The sequence below is a fragment of the Erpetoichthys calabaricus genome, chromosome 1, assembly GCF_900747795.2.
Source record: "Erpetoichthys calabaricus chromosome 1, fErpCal1.3, whole genome shotgun sequence".
Taxonomy (NCBI): Eukaryota; Metazoa; Chordata; class Cladistia; order Polypteriformes; family Polypteridae; genus Erpetoichthys; species Erpetoichthys calabaricus.
Window position 1 is genome coordinate 245,453,322 of NC_041394.2, and position 23,567 is coordinate 245,476,888.

The window sequence follows — 23,567 nt, forward strand, 5'->3', positions numbered from 1 at the left end:
TCAGTGGGGCTGAAGAAAGCGGTCGCTCCAGCTGAGCGACTTAGGAGCTGGAGTGACCAGTGGAAGCGTCGACTGACCGTACAAGGCAGCGGGAGTCGATGAGGCTTTGTACTGGTGTAGCCTCAGTGTCAACGCCTTGGCCGCTGGGGAATGGTCCAAAGTCTTGGTCCGGTTGGGAGCCTGACGAAGCCAAGGGTCGGAGGGTTACCGGACCTGAGTGAAGGGCAGCTGATCCTGCAGGTAGGCGACTCTCCTCTAGAGCAGTCCAGTCCAGATGGGTGTAGCAGGTGAGCCGCCATGGAAACAGAAGACACCGGACTTTTGGTTTTAACATATTGCATCCTGTGCTATTTTACAGCGTGGTTTTTAGAAGAGTTTTTTCTATTGGTTTTAACCTCCACGTTTCACATTTCATTTTATTGGATTATTTATTTATTTAAAGAAGACATTGAACTGCACAGCACTTTGTTTGCACTTTGGATTTGTTGTTTAAATAAAAGCACTTTTGCACAATTATACATCATCCCCATGCTCATTGTTATTGCCTCGCTGTCTAGCTCATCGGTGACATTACCAATGGTGTTGGGTTCAAGGGCTCCCTAATAGAAGATGGGAGCATGGAGCCGAACCCGCATCGTCACAAGCATGTTTGCAGTTATTAATAGCCACTAATTGCACGTAGTCAGAAAACACTGATAGTGATAGTGAAACTGATGCATGTAAGATGATCGCAAAATATTGTACTTCCGTTTCTATTGCAGTCTGCTGTCAGAGTCAGTTTCTTCTCCTGATCTGTGTGAAAAATGATGTTCATAGTAATGGAACTAGGCAAATCTTGATAGCAACAAAAGCTATACAATATCAGAAATATTTCACACAAAGTAGGAATGTGATATACAATCAATTACAAGTTAAAAAAATCCAGTGTACAAATATGTGAAAAAACAAATGCAAGTGCAATGTTACAGGAGTCTTGTTCAACATTGTATAAAATAAACTGTGTGAAAGAAAAATGAACTGCTTTCTAGCTACTTAGGGCTAATTTCTGACAAAGCCGTTTTGCTATAACGGCAGGTTATTCATACAGGCGTCTGTCATAAGGCGGGGTGCATTTCCAGTTTCCTTAGGAACGCAGCTATTTGACACATGAAAGATGACCTTTCCTTCTTTAGGGTCTATCTGACAAGTAAAAAAAAAAAATAAGAACAGATGGCCCATTAGCGTAATAAAATAAAATGCTTAAGTAAACGATATTATGCTTTTGGATTAAGTAAGGGGAAGAGGGAGGAAGAAGAAATTATAAAAAGCCAATCGAAAAATGGAACTTTGCTCTTCTTCCTTGCAACGAAGAATGCAGGTACTCATCTGTGACTGAATAAAAATCTAACTGATTGAACTATTCCTGTCTTCCTCAGGGGGGTTGTTCCACAACTGGTATTAGGCCTTTGCAAATACATCCTTTTATTGAAATGGCTTCTTCCAAAAAAAGAGAGAGGGTAGCCAGAAAGTATCCCAACCAGCAGTAGTTAAAAGGTAGGAACCAATCAACGGACATGATGCAACTCCATTACCATGTCTGTTCAGTTAAAAATTGGCTAATATGGACTCGCCAATCTACCCAAACTACATGTCTTTAGGGGAAAAAACCACAATACTTTGAGAAAACTCGTGTAAACACAGGAAGAATGTGAAGACTCCACATAATGATCAGTGTAGAGCAGAGGTGGGTAGTAACGAGTTACATTTACTCCGTTAGATTTACTTGAGTAACTTTTGTAAAAAATTGTACTTCTAAGAGTAGTTTTACTGCACCATACTTTCTTCTTTTACTTGAGTACATTTGTGAAGAAGAAACACTACTCTTACTCTGCTACATTGGGCAACACTCGAATTGTTACTTTTTTTCCATTATATACGCTATATTTTTGTCAGAGAGAAGCCGCCAGTGGATCTACTGCATGACTGTTTCACCAATCAGACGTAGCAACAATAATCACAAGACTCCGTTTCATCAATCAGATGTAGCAACAATAATCACAAGACTCCGTTTCACCAATCAGATGTAGCAACAATAATCACAAGACTCCGTTTCACCAATCAGATGTAGCAACAATAATCACAAGACTCCGTTTCACCAATCAGACGTAGCCATGCAGTCACATGACCGCACACAAACTGTGGCGGCATAGCGGCACAAACTCCTCACAGACAGCGGATAGGGAAAGAAACTACATGTATACATGAAAAATGAGAGCCAACTCCTGCTGAAACTTAACCTTCATTTCACTGAGTGAAGAACAAGCACATTTTAACCAAATATGCGCAGACCGTCAAGGTTAAGTGAGACTTCTTGTACGTGCACAAGCTGCCTTGTTCTAATGTTATTTTCTATCAGCTGTGCTATTTGGAGGGCAAGTGAATATGTAGTATTATACTGTCACTGTACAGTATATTTTGTCACTGTAAGTAGTTTGCACTGTTCGAACATTCATGTTACCTACTGTAGGTATTGGCTTCAAAAGCTTTGTTGTGAAAAACTGAGATTTGTAACTTGGTGTTATTTGTGCATCTTTATTTTGTAAAGATGTTATGTATTTTTACTAATTTTTTATTTTATTATTTTGAGTCTTATTACAACATTTCTAAAAAATAAATCATTTACTATGATCAAACAGTTACTCTGTACTTGAGTAGTCTTTTCACCAAATACTTTTTTACTCTTACTTGAGTAATTTTTTGGATGACTACTTTTTACTTCTACTTGAGTAATATTATTTTGAAGTAGCGCTACTATTACTTGAGTACAATTTTTGGCTACTCTACCCACCTCTGGTGTAGAGACTAAGCCCAAGTTACTGTGGCAAGATCTCTGCTGCAATAACCACCAATCCAACCTCAGATAATATGACACTAGTTTAATGGTGTATTCAAGTAAGATTTTAATTGCACTATGTACACTTCTGATGCAAATTGAAGTTCAAGTTTATTTGATACAAGCAGAGCAGCAATCTGTTGAATGAACTCTTCATAGAAAATTTTAATTACAGAATATTTCTCTGAGAAGTGAACAGGCCTTCCTACATGCAGTGCACTACTGTGATAAAAAGTCTGAAAACCTCCAAATTCTTTTTTCTTTCCTTATGTTTCTGTTAACATTTTTCCATTGATATATTACATGAATGTTGTTTATATTTTTACCAAAGCAATTTCCACATGAACAGCACAGCGATTAGGCACTGCTGCCTCAACACCAAAGAAATGTGCACAAACCTTTTGCAAGTTCCTCTCATGTCTGCATACATCTTTTGCTGGCACTCAGGTTTTCTTTCCACATCACAAATGTATATACATTAAGTGAGCATTTTAAATTGGCATTATGTCAGTGCGTAAGCACCCAGCACTAGCATGCTTACAAGGTTTGCAACATACACTGCCAAACAGATACTAGGGAGTTACCCATTATGAACTTCCATGTCAGACACACACACTGACAGGCTAAAAGAGTTATTCAGGGTCACACACTGGGTCAATGGTAGTGCTCATATCATTGTACTTTTGGGCTTACTATCCATTGCTTAAGAACTGTAAACTTTACAACAAGGAAAACAGACAACAAAAAATAGTAACCTCACTGCTCAGTGATGCAGATAGAAGCTGGTGAAGAGTAAATTTTACATAAATATTAGGAATTTTTTTTTTTTTTAAAACCAGAAGGAGTAGTACAAAGTAAAAGTACCCACCTTTCAAATATTGAAACATTATATCCACCTTTCAAATTTTAGAAACATTAACTGAATATAACATGATGAGCTATACTGGGGGTCAGAGAGTCTGTTTGCATCAAAACTGTTATGTAAAGTGCTCATTCTGAAAAATGCTTATTGCAGACAGACAAAGATGGTATTTTTAAAAATGAATGCTATGTGAACTATAGTTTCAATAACAAATTTAAGGAAATAAATGTAAGTATTTGGAACATAAATATAAGGTGACAAAGAAAGAATAGGTTTGAATTGGTTACCTTATCCTTGAAATATGTATAAAGGTATGCTTTCCATTCTTCTGTGGTGACGCTTTTATAGGCAAACATCTGAATATAGGACCTGACAAAGCCCATAAAAATCTCTGTTTGCAAAAAATAAAAGATAAAAATGTTTTTAAAAATTAAGGGAGCATATCTTTTATCTTTTGTCAATGTAAATATATAAACATAAGAGCTGCTTAACTTCTGTCAATTGTTAATGATGCTATTGTATTACTTACCTAGCAGGCCATTCTCTCAGTAGCAATCCCTGTAGGTTATGCTAAATACAGTATATCAAGATCACTTTTTTTGTTATTACACAGGTAGGTGCACCATAACAAGCTGTCTGTTAAATAAAGACATATCGCATATAATGACTTGTTCAACCTACATATATGTCTAATTAGTGATAGGATACCTTGCCCGGTTCTAACATTGTTCTAAATAAATCACTGGAGACAGTGCTTTAAGCATCACTTTAAGAGAAGTAGGACTAAAATTTAAACCAAAGTAGCATGGGCTATCTTTGGTGCATACCTGTATTGTAAAGAGACCACCCATAGCTTAAACTCAAGATACACATTCTTCACAGCTTTGGATTAAGAGTGAGTGAAGCATCAATTGAATCAACTAGACTAGACATCACTGTCAGTTAAAAAAGTTGTGGGATGTTGACATTTTCCAGACTTTTCACTAATATAAGGTACATGTCCAGAAGTACTGGGCTTTTTAAAAACTGCCATGTGGTGTTAGAAAACCATTTTTTACCTAAGAGTATTGGGGCACACCTCCACTACTTGGACTTCATTGGAAAATTAATAGGGAATAACTTGATTTTGGAAAATGCTGATACTAGAATTTATAAAATACTACAATTAATTACTTTTATGCTATGCAAAAGTGTTTGCAGAAAATATACAAATCCGACATGCTCTTTTTACAAATGGCAGGAAAATTTATTTTCTATTATCCATATAACAAATATTGGATCTGTAGAAAAAAATGTCAATTTCAAAAATCTTACTAAGTAACACTCAACATGAAGAAAATAACATGAACATATCTTAAAGTGATTGAATACAACAGCAGATGCATACGATCTAAAAAATAATTACAAAAAACTTTCAAAACAATATTTTCAGTCTGTTTGCAAAAAAAAAAAAAAACCTAAACAAACAAATTATGAGAAAGGGTTTGATTTTCTATAATTAAAGAGTAAGCATACATATCAGCTGTAACTGAAATTGGATTCTTAAGATAATCTATTCACCGAATTTTGCATACCTGGTCCACCGAGTTGCTCTTCAAGATGATAAAGCAGAGCAAATCCTTTTTCATAAGGTACTGAAGAAAAGGCCTCATCTGTGTCTACTTCATGCAAGTTTGGCACAAGGTTGGTTAGTGGATTTTTGTCTCCAAAGGTATGAATCTAGAGCAAAGAACAAAGTGCTCAATCAATAAAACATAGTGTAAATGATACTGAAGCTTCAATGGATCAAAATAAAAAGCACAATGCAAAATTATATAGTGCACTTCCATTTACAAGCATTATACACATTTACAAATATATTATTGTTAAAATAAATCTTCAAAATAAAATGCAACACACAAAATGCACAATAACAAATACAGAAAGCAACATGAAACATGGACATTATTAACCAAGCCATTTTCTGCTGTGAGAAATCTTTATGTTCTCCCTGTGTTTAGATGAATCTCCCTCTCATAGGATGTGTTAACTGTGAGCTCTAAACATGGCCCTTACTGACTGTGCAAGTGTCTGTGTGGCCCTCCTAAACTGCTGTTTTGTCTGATATAGTTAGGACTGGCTTCAGAACCCAAATAACATCAAATACATCAAGTTGGTTCAATAAAAGTTTTATGGATATATGCAGTACTTGTATTTAATTTTAGGAAACTTGTAATAAGAAAAAAAAAAAAAAAAACTCAGAATACATAGATGGATTACATTTTTTTTTTTTTAATCACTACTTAATTAAGGCAAGAAAACACTTCAAACTGTAGAATTCCAGAATACTTAGATACTGTAAATGACTGTATTCAAAGCAAGTACAAACAGAAATTATTCAATAATTTAGGGATTTTAGGAAGTGTGAATAAGTGTTGAATAAAAGCAGCAGAAAAGTAAAAAAAAAAACAAAATTACACTATAACCCTTGATTAATTTACTGGATAAAACTATTACTGTACGAATAATAATTCTTCTTTGAATTATTTGTTACTTCTTGCCCTTTCACAGCGATTAAGCTGGAATTATTTTGGACAAAAAATGTTTGCCTCCTGAAGTTAGGAACTTATTAACAAGTGCACAAGAATTAATTCTGCATGTTTCTTTTGGGCAATAACAATAAAAATTAAAACTATGCAATATACATATACATTGAGCAACATGTTATGAATGATGTGGATTCAATTGCTTGGAAGAAGTGCACATTTTCTTGATTAGGAAGCAAGAAAGGTGCTGATGAAAGCACTGATGCAAAATCTTATGAGCAGAACAAACCACCTGGCTATTACTCCCAGAGCTGATTAAATTGAAATAATAACTTTCCCTTCATCTCACGAGGACAAAACCATGATGCAGTACTCATGGAATATCCATCCATTCATTATCTGAACTCACTTATTCTAGTACAGTATATCACTAGACACAAGTCAGTAATCAGGCATGGAGTGAACACCAGTCCTCCAATGAAATATGTAAAGATAAATTTCTGAATACATAGAGGTTTAAATAAGCTGTTGAGTAAATTATAACAGGTGTATTTGTAAACAAAAACTTTTAAAATTTTCATATATGGTGTCTTCTGAATATAAAATAAAATCTAGCAAAAAAACAGCCAATAAAGCCAAATCGTATTTACACTGTGTTTCCAATTTGATATATAGTTAAATCCTAGATGTCCTCCATGTTATATTTGTAAGTACACTGCAAAGTAACTGCTCCACATACAGAAAGTATAAATTGTAAACAAATATTATTGCTGAACAATGAACAAACAAATATAAATTAGATTATATTAGACAAGATAAACTTTATTAATCCCAAAGGGAAATTTAAATACACAAAGCAGTACAGTACATAAAAACAAAGATACAGACTCACAGGACAAACAATGCAATCAATGAATCAATAAATAAACAATAAAAAATGTACATTGTGCAAAAATTGCAAAATGAACTTAAAGCAGCATCAGCAAATATTATGTAACATTTAAAAAAAAATTTAACAAATGCTTGAATTGGATTAAACTTACAGATTCCTGCAGCTCCTTCCAGCCACCCATTGCTTTGAACTGTCTAAATTGCTCATTTACCATCTGGGCTGCAATCATCCTCTCCAAGTAGACTGTGTGCCCTTCATTCAGCCTGAAGATTAAAACAAAATTACTCAAGAGACAAACAATGGAATTTTAAATTAACACTGGAGGTGCCAGGGTCACAAATGTTTTTCTTTTGAAATCGACTATTGGGTCTCTCCCAAATTAATAGTCCTGTAGCAAGGGATAACAAGACTGAAAACGGAGAGAGACACCACACAATATGACACTCTTGCATTTGCACATTGAGAGTCGGAAACCGTCTTGCTCACTTGTGTAAGTGGAGTGCCCTTTAGCGCAACAAGGTAAGCTGCTGCTATGTGACTCTAGAGACCCGAGTCCTTTACCAGCCTCTTCGTGTGAGGATGTGAAATGAAAAGGGGGTGAGCCCTAGAGAAACTGTTACAAGTGACAGGTTTGAAACTGCATAAAACTGTTGATGTCAATGGTGTCCAATCGGCATCATCTCAGTTTTTATTCTAGCTGTGCCCTATGTTATTTGAAACTAGGGGGCTCCGCCCCCTGCTCGCTTCGCTCGCCAACCCCTGGCGTTGGGACATGAGAAAGAGTCAGATGTATGAATTAGATATAGAATAGTGTGCAGCTTTGGATGATGCCCATAGAAATAACAAATAGAGTGTTTGTCATATATTAATGTTTTATTGGAATATTTCTTTGTATACAACATTAGCAGTAAAGATGGTGTCTTGTCCTTGAATGAGTCTTCCTTGGCATGGATTATTTATAATTTTAACTTTAACGTCAGATGAACGGCGAACACATGAGAAGGCAACATAAAGTTGTCCATGTCCAAAAACGGGTTCAGAGAGGTAGATGCCAACCTTGTCCATGGTTTGTCCTTGTGATTTGTTGATGGTCATGGCAAATGCAGGTTTAATGGGGAACTGTCGGCGTTTCAATGTAAAAGGTAATTCTAGCTCAGAACTTGTAAGGTCAATTCTAGGAATGAGAACAGTATTGTTAGCATGTGATCCTGTAAGAACTGTCGCTTGAATAACATTGCGTGTCATGGTGTTGACAACTAACCGTGTGCCATTGCATAAACCCTGTTTTGTGTTAAGGTTTCTTAATAGCAGGATTATTGTTCCGTTTTTAAGGGCAAGGTCGTGTTGTGGTAATCCGGCAGGGTTAATAGTGTTCAAATATTCTAAGGGGAAATTTATATGTTCATTGTCGTCATCAGAGTCAACTTTGTCTGAGCTTAGAATTTTTTGGACATAATATAGTGCGTTGTGTTAACAGGGGTATTTGGTCTAATGTGATTGCTGTTCCAAATATCTCTTTTACTAAGTCGTCTGAGATAAAGGATTGTGGAATGGAAATAATATCTGGGTGAAGTCCATCTGTATTTGTGAGTGTACCATTTCCCAGTTGTATTAGCCAACTGTTATATTCTGGATCTGGACATCGCATGTTTTGTACCAACTGTATTGTTTTAAAGCAATGCCAATTGTCTGCGTATTTTAAGGTGGACTGAACAATAGCTGAGCGCATGGCATGTGGAACAATAGCTAAGCATTGTCTAAAATCTCCTCCTAATAAAAGAACTTTTCCTCCAAAGGGAATATTATTATTCATCAACGTTTGTAGAAGTTTATCAATGGTGTTGAGTAAGTGACTGGATGCCATTGTACATTCATCAATAATTATCAGTTTTGCAAGACGGATGTCTCGGGCATTGCTACTGTGAATGTTCATAGTGGATACTGATGTCTCTGTGATTGGGACCGGTATTTTGAATATTGAGTGACATGTACGACCATTTATTAACAGATTTGCTGCCACTCCGGAGGATCGCAGTCACTGTTAATATGTTTCCTTTTCTGCAGTTGAACGGTTAATAGTGCTTTATTGTAAGGAGATCCACCTATGCTGACACCTATGCTGTCTAGTGTGAAGGTGTTGACGTTCACTTTAGAATATGTGGCTTTGGGTGTCACTTCTTATGGATGTGTGTATGTGTGTGTGGGGGGGGGGGGGGGGGGTGGTGGTGAGGATTGTTGTTGCGCGAGCGTCTTCTTTCTTTTTGTGTTCCTGTGTCTTGTTTGAATCCCCCTCTTTGTGTGTGTCCCGTCCGTTGCTTGTAGGGTCTGTGGGGTGGGCTTCGCTCGCCAACCCCTGGTGTTGGGAATGACAAAGAGCGTGATGTATGAATGAGATATAGAATAGTGTGACGGTGTAGATGATGCAAATAGAAATCAAACAATAAAGTGTGTGGCACAGTGTAAAGGTTTATTTGAAAATTTCTTTGTACACGCCGTTTAAGTGTAAAAGGTAATTCCAGCTCAGAACTTGTAAGGTCATTTAAGATGGTTATTGTTGTGATCAGAGTCAAGTTTGTCAGAGCTTAGAAAGAGTTGTGTCTCTCCAGGAAGTAATGGAATGACTTGGGTATTTATGTTTTCCACATTAATATTTTTTGGACATAATATAGTGCGTTGTGTTAAAAGGGGCATTTGGTCTAATGAGATTGCTGTTCCAAATGTCTCTGTAACTAAGTCGTCGCAGATAAAGGCTTGAGGAATTGTAATAATATGTGGCTGAAGTCCATCTGTATTGGTGAGTGTACCATCTCTCAGTTGTAATAAGCAATTGTTATGATCTGGTTCTGGACATCGTATCTTTTTTACTAACTGTATCTTTTGAAAGTAATGCCAATTGTCTGCGTATTTTAAGGTGCACTGAACAATAGCTGAGTGCATGGCATCTGGAAGAATAGCTAATCACTGTCTAAAATCTCCTCCTCATAAAAGTACCTTTCCTCCAAATCGAATATTATTATTCATAAACGTTTGTAGAAGTTTATGAATGGTTTTGAGTAAGTGACTTCATGTCATTGAACATTCATCAATAAACAACATTTTTTCAAGACGGATGTCACGTGCAGTGCCACCATTAATGTTCATAGTGGATACCGATTTGTAGGATCTAATGCAGTTGATAAAGATTTAACTTTCAGGTACATCGTCAGTTATAAGCTTCTGTAGATATTCAGTATATGAATGTAAAGAAGGCAGTCTAATTTGACCCTTTTGACAACAACGTGTAACTGTATTACTTGTATTGCCAGTTGTTTCTTCAGGGAAGTGAACTGAATGACAATGATTGCAAATGACATTCATTAATCCGAATGAATTTTCCTGGTGTATGTTTTCCTTGTGCCGTTTGAGAGGCGCGTTGTTGCATGTGTAGTATTTGGGACGTGTTGTTTTGGAGCTGTAATCGATTTGCCTGTGCTGTGTGAGAAGCCCGTTGTAGCCTTCGCTGCCATTAACGTATGTCTGAGACGGGAGGTGTTTCGTTTTGAATCCGTGCCTGTTGCGATGCAGCACTTTGATTGATAGTTTGCGTAATGTGGATCTAGGATGTAGATTTGTGCATATTTGCGTTGTTGATTTGTTTCAGGGTGCACTGTTCCAATGCGATGCAGTATTTGTGCACATATGCGAAAGCAGTATGGTCCATTGCCTTTTGGTGGCCTGATATTTACTCCGGTATATGCAAAAGCAAATGAACTATTGTAGGATCTAATGCAGTTCATAAAGTTTTTACTTTTAGGTACATCGTTAGTTAGAAGCTTTAGTTGAGCTTTGCGTTTTTGGAGTCGAGACATTTTTTCTTATGGATGTGTGGGGGGGATCGTTGTTGCGCGAGCGTTTTGTTTCTTTTTGTGTTTCTGTGTCTTGTTTGAATCCCCCTCTTTGTGTGTGTCCCGTCCTTGCTTGTAGGGTCTGTGGGGTGGTTTTGTGTTCTTTTTTTTGGTCTTCCATGGGCTTGTTGAATCCCCCTCTTGGTGTGTGTCCCGTCCCGTGCCTGTAGGGTGGCGGGGGTATAGTCGTGCCTTGCTATTGTGCGCTCGTCTGTTCTTTTTTTTTTGTTGTGTTTAGTTTCGTGTGCAATGTGTTTCGTGCTTTCCCCTCGTTTGAGTACTCTGTAATGTTTTTTTTTCCTTATTTTGGTGCTTGTTGAGCCTCATTTTTGTGACTCCTTTCTGTATGTGCTCACTCCTGTTTTTCTGTGCTCTTGTCGGACTCTTTTTGCGCGTGCGTCTCTCGCGGACCCTCATCCGCCTCTCTCGCCCTCTTTTGTCCGCCTTTCTCGGGTCCTCAGCCGACTCTCGCGGACTGTTTGTTGCGCCGGCGCAGTACGTCTTTTTGCAGCTACGGCCCATGGCCGGATGTGCCTGCGTCCATCATCCGGTTTAGCATTCTCGGTTAGTAATATGGATTGTTAGCAGGCCAATACAGTGGTCTTTAGAAATTAGAGTAAGTAGCTTGTCTAAAGGAAGATACATTGTCCTGTTATCATTAGTGTGTAATGTGCAATGTGTAATGTAATTAAGTATTTGTTCATAGAGCTTTGAAGAAGGTAAGAAACAATTTCATTCTAAATACTTTTTCTAACTAACCTTTAAGTACACTTAAAGATGGCATGGTTGTGCAGTGAGTAATATTTCAATTTAACATCTCTTACACCCTCATTCATCTCCATGCCAGGGAATGTCCTGTGTAGGTGTCATATAAGCATTTTAGCTTACTTCCTCCATTTAAAAATGTCCAATTGAATAATTTGCTATGGCCAACAGTTCCAAGTATTTTAACCCAATAACTGGTGGGGAATTCCATCCCAGACTCCTTTCATCCCGATATGTGCTACTGCCAAGTTGGTTTAAAAATGCAAAGATGGATAATTTTGTAATTATCTGATAATTATAAAATATTGCACAGAGAGGTCACTGGCACACCTATTCCACTAAGCAATTCTTATTAATTCTTATTCTTATTCAGGGTTGGTAGCGAGATCCTGCCCCAAGTGGAGGAGTTCAAGTATCTCGGGGTCTTGTTCACGAGTGAGGGAAGAATGGAGCGTGAGATCGACAGGCGGATCGGTGCGGCATCCGCAGTAATGCGGGCGTTGCATTGGTCTGTCGTGGTGAAAAAGGAGCTGAGCCGCCAGGCGAAGCTCTCAATTTACCAGTCGATCTATGTTCCTACCCTCACCTATGGTCATGAGCTATGGGTAGTGACCGAAAGAACGAGATCGCGAATACAAGCGGCTGAAATGAGTTTCCTCCGCAGGGTGTCTGGGCTTTCCCTTAAAGATAGGGTGAGAAGCTCAGTCATCCGGGAGGGGCTCAGAGTAGAGCCGCTGCTCCTCCGCATCGAGAGGAGTCAGATGAGGTGCTCGGGCATCTGATCAGGATGCCTCCTGGGACGCCTCCCTGGTGAGGTGTTCCGGGCACGTCCAACCGGGAGGAGGCCCCGGGGAAGACCCAGGACACGCTGGAGGGACTATGTCTCTCGACTGGCCTGGGAACGCCTTGGGATTCTCCCGGAAGAGCTAGAAGAAGTGGCCGGGGAGAAGGGAAGTCTGGGCATCTCTGCTCAAGCTGCTGCCCCCGCGACCCGACCTCGGATAAGCGGGAGACAATGGATGGATGAATTCTTATTAAAAATAAAAAAGCTCTGTCTGCCCTGTAGTTTATCAGATCACAGACAGGACACAAAGCAAGATTTTCTAAATTGCCCATGCATGGGCTAATACTCCATTAGTAATACTATATCTGTCAAAACTATTAGGCCTACAACATAAATTGCCAATGTCATGGTTCTGTTTCTCATTTGTGCCCTGTCATCTGGAAGATGTACCCAAGACACAGGAGGTAATTTATTGTGCTACAGGCCAATCTTGCTTTTATATATACAGTATGCATTATAAATACTTATAAATGTACTTTGCTTGACTTGGTTTTTGATCATCACATGTACATTAGACAAAGGGAGCACAAATTTCGTTAAAGAATATAACCCTAGGAATTTTACATTGAAACAAAAATCACGCTATAACTGGTAACCCAAAAGTACAATTTAATATGATTTTAGATCCACCTTTCTAAAGGTTTTTCTGTTCCTATCAATGATTAATACAGCGAAGCACTCAGTTCATACAATTTTTCACAAATCTCTTGCACAATATCCATCCATCCAACCATCAGTTTTTTTAAACCCATTTCATCTAATACAGAATGATCCCTGGACAGTGATGGACACCAATCCACCATAAGGTATACTTCTACAGACCCCAACACATTGTACTTTTTCCAAGTATGAAACAATTTAGATAAAATGCATGTCTTTTGGATGTGGAAGGAATCTGGAGTATCTAACAAACATTAAGAGACACTAAACAAACTCCTTACAAATAATGGCCAACCCAAAAACTGAACCTGGATCTATGAGACACATGTTTGAATCACTGCAGTAGCCTTGTAAACTAAGAACTAACTTTTTGGGCTGGATGAAGACAATAGGGCTGAAATGTAAAGCACTACTTTTTAATGATTGAGAAAACAATTTTTAATTCAGAACTTTCTCTAGCACATAATTAATACAATCAAGGCAACTACTAAATTAGCCAATGACAACAGGATTCTGTGTTTTTACCTTGATAAAGATGTTTACCTATGTACTGTACATATTATTAAGTTATGTCTAATTATTTTTGTACAAGCTCTGAGACTTACTCAGTGAAGAGTGCTGTACAGCGATAACCTGAACTGAACTCTTTAATTTCCACTCTGTAATATACACTAAAAAACAGGAAATGTTATCAATTTTATTTTAAAAAGGATACAGACTTTGAACCCGATTATATTTTTATCTCTTCATTTGTTTTCCTGCTATAGAAATTTTTTTATTTTTTTAAATTTATTTATTTTTTTTAAACATACCAAAAGTGTTCCCAGGTTTTGTTTGTCACCAGGTTTCCTGTCCAGCTGTGGGATATTTCATGTGCAATAACCTTAAAAAGAAAACTGTAATATTAGACATTTATTTCACAAAAGATAAAAAGTGTTCATATATAAACCTTTAATGATCATACTTACATATGACAAAGATCGATCTCCAGCCTGAAAAAGAAAAGAGGAAAGGTTACTTACTGGAAAGGAAGCTATATAACTAAAGTACGCACACAATACACATAACACACATATCAAAAAAGTATTTTTCTTTTAATTTGTTCATGAAAGGTCAGGATAGGCAAATTAAATAAGTGGACTACCATGTCTTAAAAAGCAATATGGATAAGGCTTGTTGAAAGAAAGTAACTGTAATAGAAACTGTGAGTTTTGCATATAATGACACTGTAGACTAAATAAATAAACTCAATATTAACTTTACAAACATACCGAACATATGCTATACCCATAGAACCAACAAATCAACCAGTTTACTGTGACTACATTAAATACAATATTGTATAACTTGCAGGAAAGAAGGTCTACATCACTTAAGACGTTTGTTCCAAGAAATAATAATTATTAAAACAAGAATATTCATAATCTAAAATGACACTGATAGCTAAAGTACCCTACCCTGCTTCTAAGCTAAAAATAAAAGAACCATGTTTCTTTTAAAAACAGAAAAGGAACAGCATAAAAAGAGTGAAACTGTATTATTCTAAATTTGCTCTTAAGGGTAATTTGCAAAGGTTAAAATTGCTTAAGAAAAAAAATGAAACTTTTACCTTTCTAACAAATCTGTACTGATTTAAGTCATCAGTTCATAAAAAAAAAAAACTTGTTGACAAAGTGCAGAAAAAAATAAACTGAAACAATAAATATCAGTATTGGTATCAAAATCAGCAGATATGATACACAAAAGACATTCTATTTATATCATCCTAGTTGTTGTTTATCAGTGCATCCCTACAAGAAATTTTTACACTTCCTTAAATTTTATTTAAAATTTAAATAAACATTTCTTATTGTATGATGCACTTACACAAAAGCAATATAGGGTACGTACTTCTAAAAAGACATCACTAGCACATGGACTAAAGGGGGGATACAGAGTCTTCAGATAAAATATTTAGGAATAATTACATGTGGGTCTCAGTTTCTCAGTCGGAACTTGCACTGAAAATGTCCTTTAATGGAACAATCAGCAAAAATGCATAAAGCTTTATTACTTAATTTACTAGGGGGCTCTGCCCCCTGCTCGCTTCGCTCGCCCACCTCCGGGTTTGGTTTACCGGATATACAATTAAAAGAGATTGTTATTTTCATGGGAATTGTTACATATGCATTATTTTCACTTTTACTTTAAAACTTTTGTAAATACAATACTTGTCCTTTAATTCCGGCCCTGGGTGTGGTTACATCTCTTTCTCGCTGGACGTATAATGCTGCTCGCGTTGTGAAGGGGGTGCAGCTGAACACATGCTAAGGAGATGCTGTCGGATCATCTGCTGTCTTTTTGCTGCTGGCGAGCTGCCTGTTCTGCTTGTTGCGCTGCCCGTCGATCATTTTAAAGCCTGTACAACAGCTTTCCTTTTGCCACTGCGTGTCTCTGCTGCTCACGTTGTGAAGAAGGGGGTGGGATTTTGGTGGCTGAACACACGCTAAGGAGAAGCGGTCGGTTCACCTGCTGACTTGTTGCTGCTGGCAAGCTGCCTGTTCTGCTTGTCGCACTGCCCGATCATTTCAAAGCCTGCTTGCGTTGTTGGGGGGGGGGGGGGGGGGGGGGTATGGTGCTTAGGGTGGTTGGGGGTTTAGGGTGGCTGAAAGCACGTAAGGAGAAGCGGTTGGATCATCTGCTGGCTTTCTACTGCTGGCGAGCTGCGTGTTTTGCTTGTTGTTGTTTTAAGAACTGGGAGCAAGTTAAAGTGTCTCTCGCGGGACTTTACATTTACAACATTTAGCAGACGCTCTTATCCAGAGCGACTTACAACAGACTTCAAATTGTCTTCCGAGAAGATCACATCTCGTCTTCCTAGTCTCCCTCCCCAAGATTTTTTTTATAATAGAGAGATAGGAAAATGTTTCAGACATTAATAAAATGACAGTGAAACAATATGCTGCACTTTAATTCAAAACAAACAATTTAAACTAAGTTAAAGTGAACCAATCACATGCTTAAACATCTTACATGTTTTGATAATACTGTACTACAGTTACTGTTCCTCATGGAGTTGGAAAAGGCATGATGGTATGAAAATTCATCATGAACTGACAACTGCTGTGATGACTTTGCTGAGAGGTCACTCAGAGTGTCACCTCACACTCGAAGGTCTATACTCCACGAGACAACATGGCTGCGAAGCATACTGAGGAAGGTAGAATTACAAGGGCTGACTTGTATGACTCTGCTAAACAGAGGAATGTGAATCTTACCTTTGAGTGGCTAAAAATTACATTTTTATCCCTACAAGGCTTTTTGTTTGGGGTGAAGGCTAGGGGTATGTCAAAACAGGGCTTGTTAAAGTTCATTGAGACATTCCTTGTGTGATTTTGGGCTATACAAGGAATAAATTGTTGTTATAGTTCTCAGCCTTCTTGTGTCACTTTCCTATTAATGCAACTTTTTTCCTGTGGCATTTCTTCCCATAACTGTATCCTAACAGTGACAATTAGCCTTAAAGTTCGGACTAATCTAAACAAATTAAAAATGTACACATGGCGTAACATTTAAATGCATTGGAGGACTGTGTAGGCACTGTAGCCCTCATTCGACTCTGAGTTCAGTAGGTAGATTCTAGAACATTCTCAAACCATTTCAGGGTTTTGGGGGCCAAAGGCTATATCACCTGGATTGGGCAAAAGGCTGAAAACAGGCCTGGACAGACTAGTCCATCACAAGGACCACTCTCACTCACACATGCACCATAATCTGCAACTGCCAATTAACATCATCTAAATTTAAAATAAATAAATAAAAACATCTTTTTTTAATTAAATTTCTCTTTTTTTGGGCATGTCTGGCCATTCTAATTTTCATGAAATGGGTTTTGCAAAGCTATTCAGTTTTGACAAATGTTGAAGAATAACAACCATTAAGGATATCAGGTGAATGTGGCACTCTGATGGTAAATCTAGTGTGACCAGACTTTCAAAGTCCCAAACCGGAACACTTGTGTAGTGTGTATGGACACGTATAAAGCTCATTGTCATTTGTTTATCTCATCATCATCAGCAAGGTATCAGGGCACAGAAAAAACTATCACAAATGAAAACATATAATTCCACACAGTGGTTGATGTAGAAGCAAATAAATGTCAGTACTCTGTTTTTTGTGCGGTTCTTGGTCCTCGTCGCACTGCTGTTCAAATTGAACACAAGTTCCTAATCAGCCTTTCATCCTCAGGAGTTTTGATGCTCTACTATAAGTATGTTACTTTGAAGAGAGGGAGGAAGGCCAGGAGTATGGGCATCTCCCTTGGTGCTCTGTACATTAGATTCTAAAATATATTGTGAGAATATATGTTTTGACAGAGCAATGTTTTATTAGGTTGGTAGCCTGTTAAAACTGGCATATTTTGATATTCTTAAGTTATTTATTGGGAAGCGTAGCCTAAAACTGGGATTGTCCATGTCACTGGGAATAAGGTCACCCTGGTTAATTATACTGACAGTGAAATAGTGAATCATTAAAATCTGGAGATAAGGGTACTGTGAGGATGGTTTAGTGCAAGGTTAGTATTAAGTCAGTGTTTAGTTTTTCTTGTGCATATTGCCACAGGGTGCTTTATTTATACTGTATCTAGATAACCTTTTGTTTTCCTTTCTTGCATTTTATACTTTTACAGTTAGAAAGATTTTTAACTAACTTGTTATAACTTAAACCATTGGGAGGACTGAAGTGCTGATGGAAGTTGCCTTCTGCATAAGCTCAAGCCACTGGGAAGACTTCATAAAGTCGAAAAAAAAAATGATAATACAGAGGTTTCTGCACGTGCCTTGCAGGACTTGCCAACAGATGATTGCTGTCATGCACACGTTCAAACAGTGACAGTGTACTTCCTACCCACACACTCCGTCTGCTCGTGCTTCATTAACTTGTTTTTTTTGGGGGGGGGGGGGGGGGGGGGGTCTGTTGGCTTTCTTTATCCGAGGTTAAAAAAAGGAAAAATGCAAAATATTCATGTTGGTGTCAAGGCCGTCAGGGTAAAATTGTAACAGTAAACTAATTTGTTTTTGAATTCACACAGAATGTTTCTTCATTTTAAGATAGTTGAGTTTGCAAATTCACTAATGCTTTTCAATGGGAGAATTTTGAAGTTTTAAAACGGTGTACAGCACAATATGTTTAAGATATCTGAGCAGAAATGGTATTGTCTCATGAAATAGCTCTGAAGATTAAGTGTGCCACATTTCAGCAAAATTTGTTCATGGGAGGCTCCAAATTATATAATGCTGATAGACAGATATGGTTATTGCAATAGGTGGTTCGCACGTTATATGCGAACGCACCTAAAAAGGAGAGCAAGATTTGGAAAAATAAACCATTAGGTCTGTAACATTTGAAATACGAGTTAAAGAAGAGTAATATTTAATGAGCAAGTCAAATTAAGTGTTACTAACCATGTCTCCTTCCTACACTGATGCAGACTCAGAAAAGCAGACATTAGAAACTAGGCAAAGTGATTTTCTGACAAACCAGTTTTAGAAAGTGTGTTCTTTTAAAAGCAGTTCTAAAGAGTTTATAAATTATATTAAAAATACCCTGAATTATGTTGGTATTCACTATTTCACATGCCAATGGCATATTAATGTTTAAACTTATTGTATTGTTTTTAAGCAATATTTATTTTTCAGCTGATAGATAGAAACTGTCAGTGAATAAACTTAGTATGTGTACACAGTAAGATAAATTGGGTAGTCCATGTTGAACATTCAGTATCATTATTTAGAAACACTATGCTGAAATCCCCCAAAGCGAATAAATTCACCCCTATTTGTTGCATTCCTGGGAGAAATTCCCCACTACCACTCATGAAATTCAAGGTCCATTTATATATATTTTAATAAATTAAAAGTGTTAGAATTTCAGGCTAATTTTTATTTCATAATAAACCATACTACTGTTCATGCATTAAAAAAAATAAAAATAGGTTTACATAAGAAAACACAAAAACTAATTGCAGTAACTCCTAAATGCAGTATTTTGTGCATGTATAGAAAACCAGCAACTTTAGTCTTACTTAATTTGGAGTATGGTACTTAACAATTTAAGACCAAAAAAGTAGTGAGACTTTGAAAGTTTTAAATTGATTGGTAGTTCAAGACAAAAGGTTTGGAATCCATGATATATATTACAGAATGCAGTTTTGAAGTGTTTAAAAACTTGCATTTTGTACTGGGTGTGCATAGGGGGACCACTAATGAGCTTGTCTTCTTCCAAGGTCAAAAATCTTGCTACATTCAATGTTAAACACAACACTGGAGCACTAACAGTGTCCTCAAATTACAATAAACCTTATTGGTTTTAGCCAATCACAGTATACACCCAAACACATCTCAGTGTTAAAGATCAACTCAACATGCACATGTTTATTTTTATACAGTTATTATTATCATATGTGCAGAATACAACGAGAAAAACTTACTTGAATTTGCTAATCAAAATGCATCCTTGAGAGGTAATTGGAGTATGCAATGCAGAAAAATAGGGAAATATGCCAAGGCCGCAATCCAAAACCTTATTTATTTGCGCTGTAATGCAGTAGGTCTAACAACCTCCCACCTTGCCACATCAAACAGTAAGATTGTAACCCAAAACCTAAAATCATGCTACTATATCAATACTTCTTAGTATTCAACATACCAGCAACGTTGGAGTTACAAATGTAAGACATGGATTCTCCATTCCTCCATATGGAAAAGAAGGTGGAAGCACAAGCAAGTCATATTGACCCCAGACATAGGGTCCAGCTAGAAGCTCAGCAGTTTTCAGCATTGTTTCAGTCTAGACATGAAAGAGAAAATAAGAAAACAATTGTTTAACCCAACTGGATATGGTGATTTTGTTCAATTTTGGAACCAAGTATTGGTATAACCCCAAAACAACTACTTTAATTGAAAAGCAAAATGAGAATTCTACACAACTCAAATTCATACTTGAGATTTAAACTCCATGGTTTCAGAAAGACTAGTGAAGAAGCCATTCTTTTCACAACTTCATATCTTCAAGGGATTGCTAAGAAGATCACTCTGGCCTAGATATGTGCACTTATTATGAGAGTAAATAAAAAAGTAAAAGCAATCTGAAAATTCCATGGTAACCGCAATGGATAGAAGATGATGCAGTACAGTCCACTGATCATCATTTCCTGGGGGGTTAATGTCCAGTGTTAAATGAGATGACCTAATAGTTAGAAGACTACTCTTTAATTTTATTTCCCTCTAGTTTAATGTAGTTAATAAGTTAAACAGTTCCATGCTTTATTTTACAAGGGCACCAACCTTTAAACACATATGGTGCAACTTAGCAAGCAGTGAACAGAAATTTAGTTAGGATGCATTCTTAATTTTTTATAAAAGCAGAACAGCACATCTAGTGACAAGGAGGATGGCAAAATAGGTGGAATAGGTAGTACCAGAGAGTGTCAGAGTGAACGGGGTAGCTTGGTTTGTGCTTTTATATCAGCGAGTATAGAACACTGCATTACTTACAGATCAGTAGGGAATGTTATATATACATGCTCTGAGGGAATGCTGGGGCTGCAAGGATGGATGATGCCCAAATAATTGTGGTAGGGCAGTCAGATAAAAGTCAGAGGCCACTTTTTCACTCGAGTCCATCCCTTCTCCCACTATATAATGATAGTCTGTTTCAATGATGATTCATTGATTAAAATTAGTAGTGCTGTTAAAAATAAAAGGTGAACTCAAGGATGACTTTATTTTTGCTGTAGATGCTGTTTTAAACAATGTAGATTACCTGCAGTTAAATCTACCAACTGTTGCCACAAAACACTGCTTCATTGTTTCGTTTTTTTATGGCTGGATTATTCCATCCAACCATTTTCTTACCCACTGACCGATTTTAGCATTACAGGGAGCTGGTGCCTATCTAGGCAGCCCTAGGTGCATAGTTGGAATTTATCCTCCATGGGTCACCAGTCCATCGGAGGGTACATTCACACACACACAAACACAGGACCAAATTAGAATGGCAATTAACTCCACATCTACGTCTTTGAGACATGGTAGGAAATTTGCTGGCTAGATTATTGTAATATTTGACAATTAACTTTATGGTATTTACTAAAGGTTGAGAAACATTTAGGGTAGTGTTTCTCAACTTTTATGGTGCCACGACCCACTGCTTCCCATGTAAGGGTCTTCATGACCCACCATGGGAAGGGGTTCCTCATTAGTGAACAGAGCATGATAAACAGAGCAGAGTGGGGGGACAAGCACAATCATTGGAGTGTTGATCCACTGCGCAAACCACTAATACTATTAACAGCAGCAACTTGTGACCCACTGGTGGTTGAGAAACACTGGCTTAGGCCTTCTAATCCCCTGGGCTCATCCTTCTCATATACAGCTTTCACAAACTAATCAGTTTTGGTCTTTATACTTTCTCATCAGTCAATTTATAGAATTTGGAAGTCTACTTAAATGACAAGGTTGGTTTCATGGATAATAATCATTTTTCTATGTTCAATTGAAGAATGATTAAACAGTTACTTTATAGGTATCCTAAAGTGTGTATATCTGTACATAAGCTTCACTGCCAAATTTGTGGTTCTGCTCACACCAGAATGCAGTCTGTAATTCTTTACCCCTGGAATGACTGTTGTCTCTAGATCTACTCTGGTCAGCTGAACTTTGTTTTAATTTGCATGCTCTGAGTTTGTGGAATTACCCCACCATACAAACAGAACAGTGTGCAGGATGTGAATTTGAGGATTCTTTTGAAAGGTTTTTAAAACATTACTTTTTCCTGGAGATTGGGATGTGCTCATTCTGTTAAATAATATATATGTGCTGGGTAAAGAGAAAAAAAAAACACACCATTTGATGTTAAATTTGGAATGTGTGAGAGATGAACTAATTCATACCTCAGAAAACTCAAAGGCACCAAGGTCTACCAATTCCTTTTCTGACCAGATGTTAGTTCTTGGGCCAATATTTCTGCACAAAAAGATTAAATATAATTAAAACGTATGCATACAAAATAACCAAAAAAGGTCTTCAGATGACTTTTGCTCCGTTGTGAGAGCTACAGACTAATTAGGGTAACTGGTAAGTCATTTATACTTAAAGTGCTAAGAAAAAAGAGTTTTATGCATCATAATATCTGGAAATATATTGGCTGGGCACCAGTATAGTATATTATAGCAACACAAACCTCCATCCATATATCCACATTCTAAGAAATAAATATCCAAATAAAGGTTTACGGGCTGGAAGAGCATTGGGTACAAGGTAGAAAAACCTATAGAAGGAGGCCAGTCTAGCACAGGGCATACGCACACACTGACTTAATGAAAAAAGATAATTTAGTTTTACTAATTAGCCTTACATTTCAGGGTATTGGGAAGAAATAAGAATAAACAGTGAAACCCCAAATGAACACAATGAGAGCATGCATAAGATGAACAATCAAATTCAGGTGCCTGGTGCTGTGAGATAGAAGGTCTAACCTCTACATCACTGTGTTCTTTCCAGACACATACAGTAAACACATACATGCCATATACACCTTCCAATTTTACTATAACTTTCAGATGTATTTTATATATCTTAAGAGTTAAGTATGAGGTTTCCAGAAAAATGTTACTCCATCCTTTCATTTTTAAATCTGCTTAATCCAATGATAAGGTCATGGAGGCTTGATCATGTTCCAGAAGTATTGGGCACAAGGCTGGAACCAACCCTGGATGGGAGCAGCTGATCACTCGCACATCCACACAAGGTCAATTCATAGTTGCCAATTAACTTGATACATAAGGTTAAATTAGGTTAGGGGAAAAAAAAAAAAAAATGTACATGGTACACTGGCTCAGATTTTTCTTTCAAAAAAGATTACAAACTCTTAATTAAGTATCACCCATAAGGTTAAAATTCAAGCAAATAGTTTTAATTTTAAAAAGAAATGCTTTATTTAAATTACCTTAAGTAAATTCACTAGTGACATTTACCCAAATGTCAGATTTGTTAGAAACAGTGGATGGTAGCCAGAGAACATGGGAAAAATAAACATGCACTCTAGGAACTTGTGAAGTGGCCATACCTGACCAGGGAATTAGAAAGTTTAAAAAAAATGGAAAATTAACATAACAGTTGCTGTAAAATCTACTGTATATAGTGGTTACCTTTTTATCTCATTTTCATATTTTTATACAGTATGTTCCTATCTGCAACAGCCTTACCATCAGCCATTGTTTTC

At 37.2% G+C, this 23,567-nt stretch overlaps 1 protein-coding gene across 1 annotated transcript in view; it reads right to left on the bottom strand.

Moving 5' to 3' along the window:
* Positions 1–23,567, bottom strand: part of lta4h (leukotriene A4 hydrolase) — a 72,604-nt gene that overhangs the window by 19,309 nt on the left and 29,728 nt on the right. Inside the window, exons 7-13 of the mRNA XM_028813565.2 lie at positions 22,237–22,309; positions 19,992–20,132; positions 14,273–14,296; positions 14,117–14,187; positions 7,303–7,414; positions 5,309–5,453; positions 4,022–4,125 (exon numbers count right to left, since the gene is read on the bottom strand). Of these exons, the coding sequence (XP_028669398.1) occupies positions 4,022–4,125; positions 5,309–5,453; positions 7,303–7,414; positions 14,117–14,187; positions 14,273–14,296; positions 19,992–20,132; positions 22,237–22,309 (670 nt within the window). The remainder of the gene's footprint in view (positions 1–4,021; positions 4,126–5,308; positions 5,454–7,302; positions 7,415–14,116; positions 14,188–14,272; positions 14,297–19,991; positions 20,133–22,236; positions 22,310–23,567) is intronic.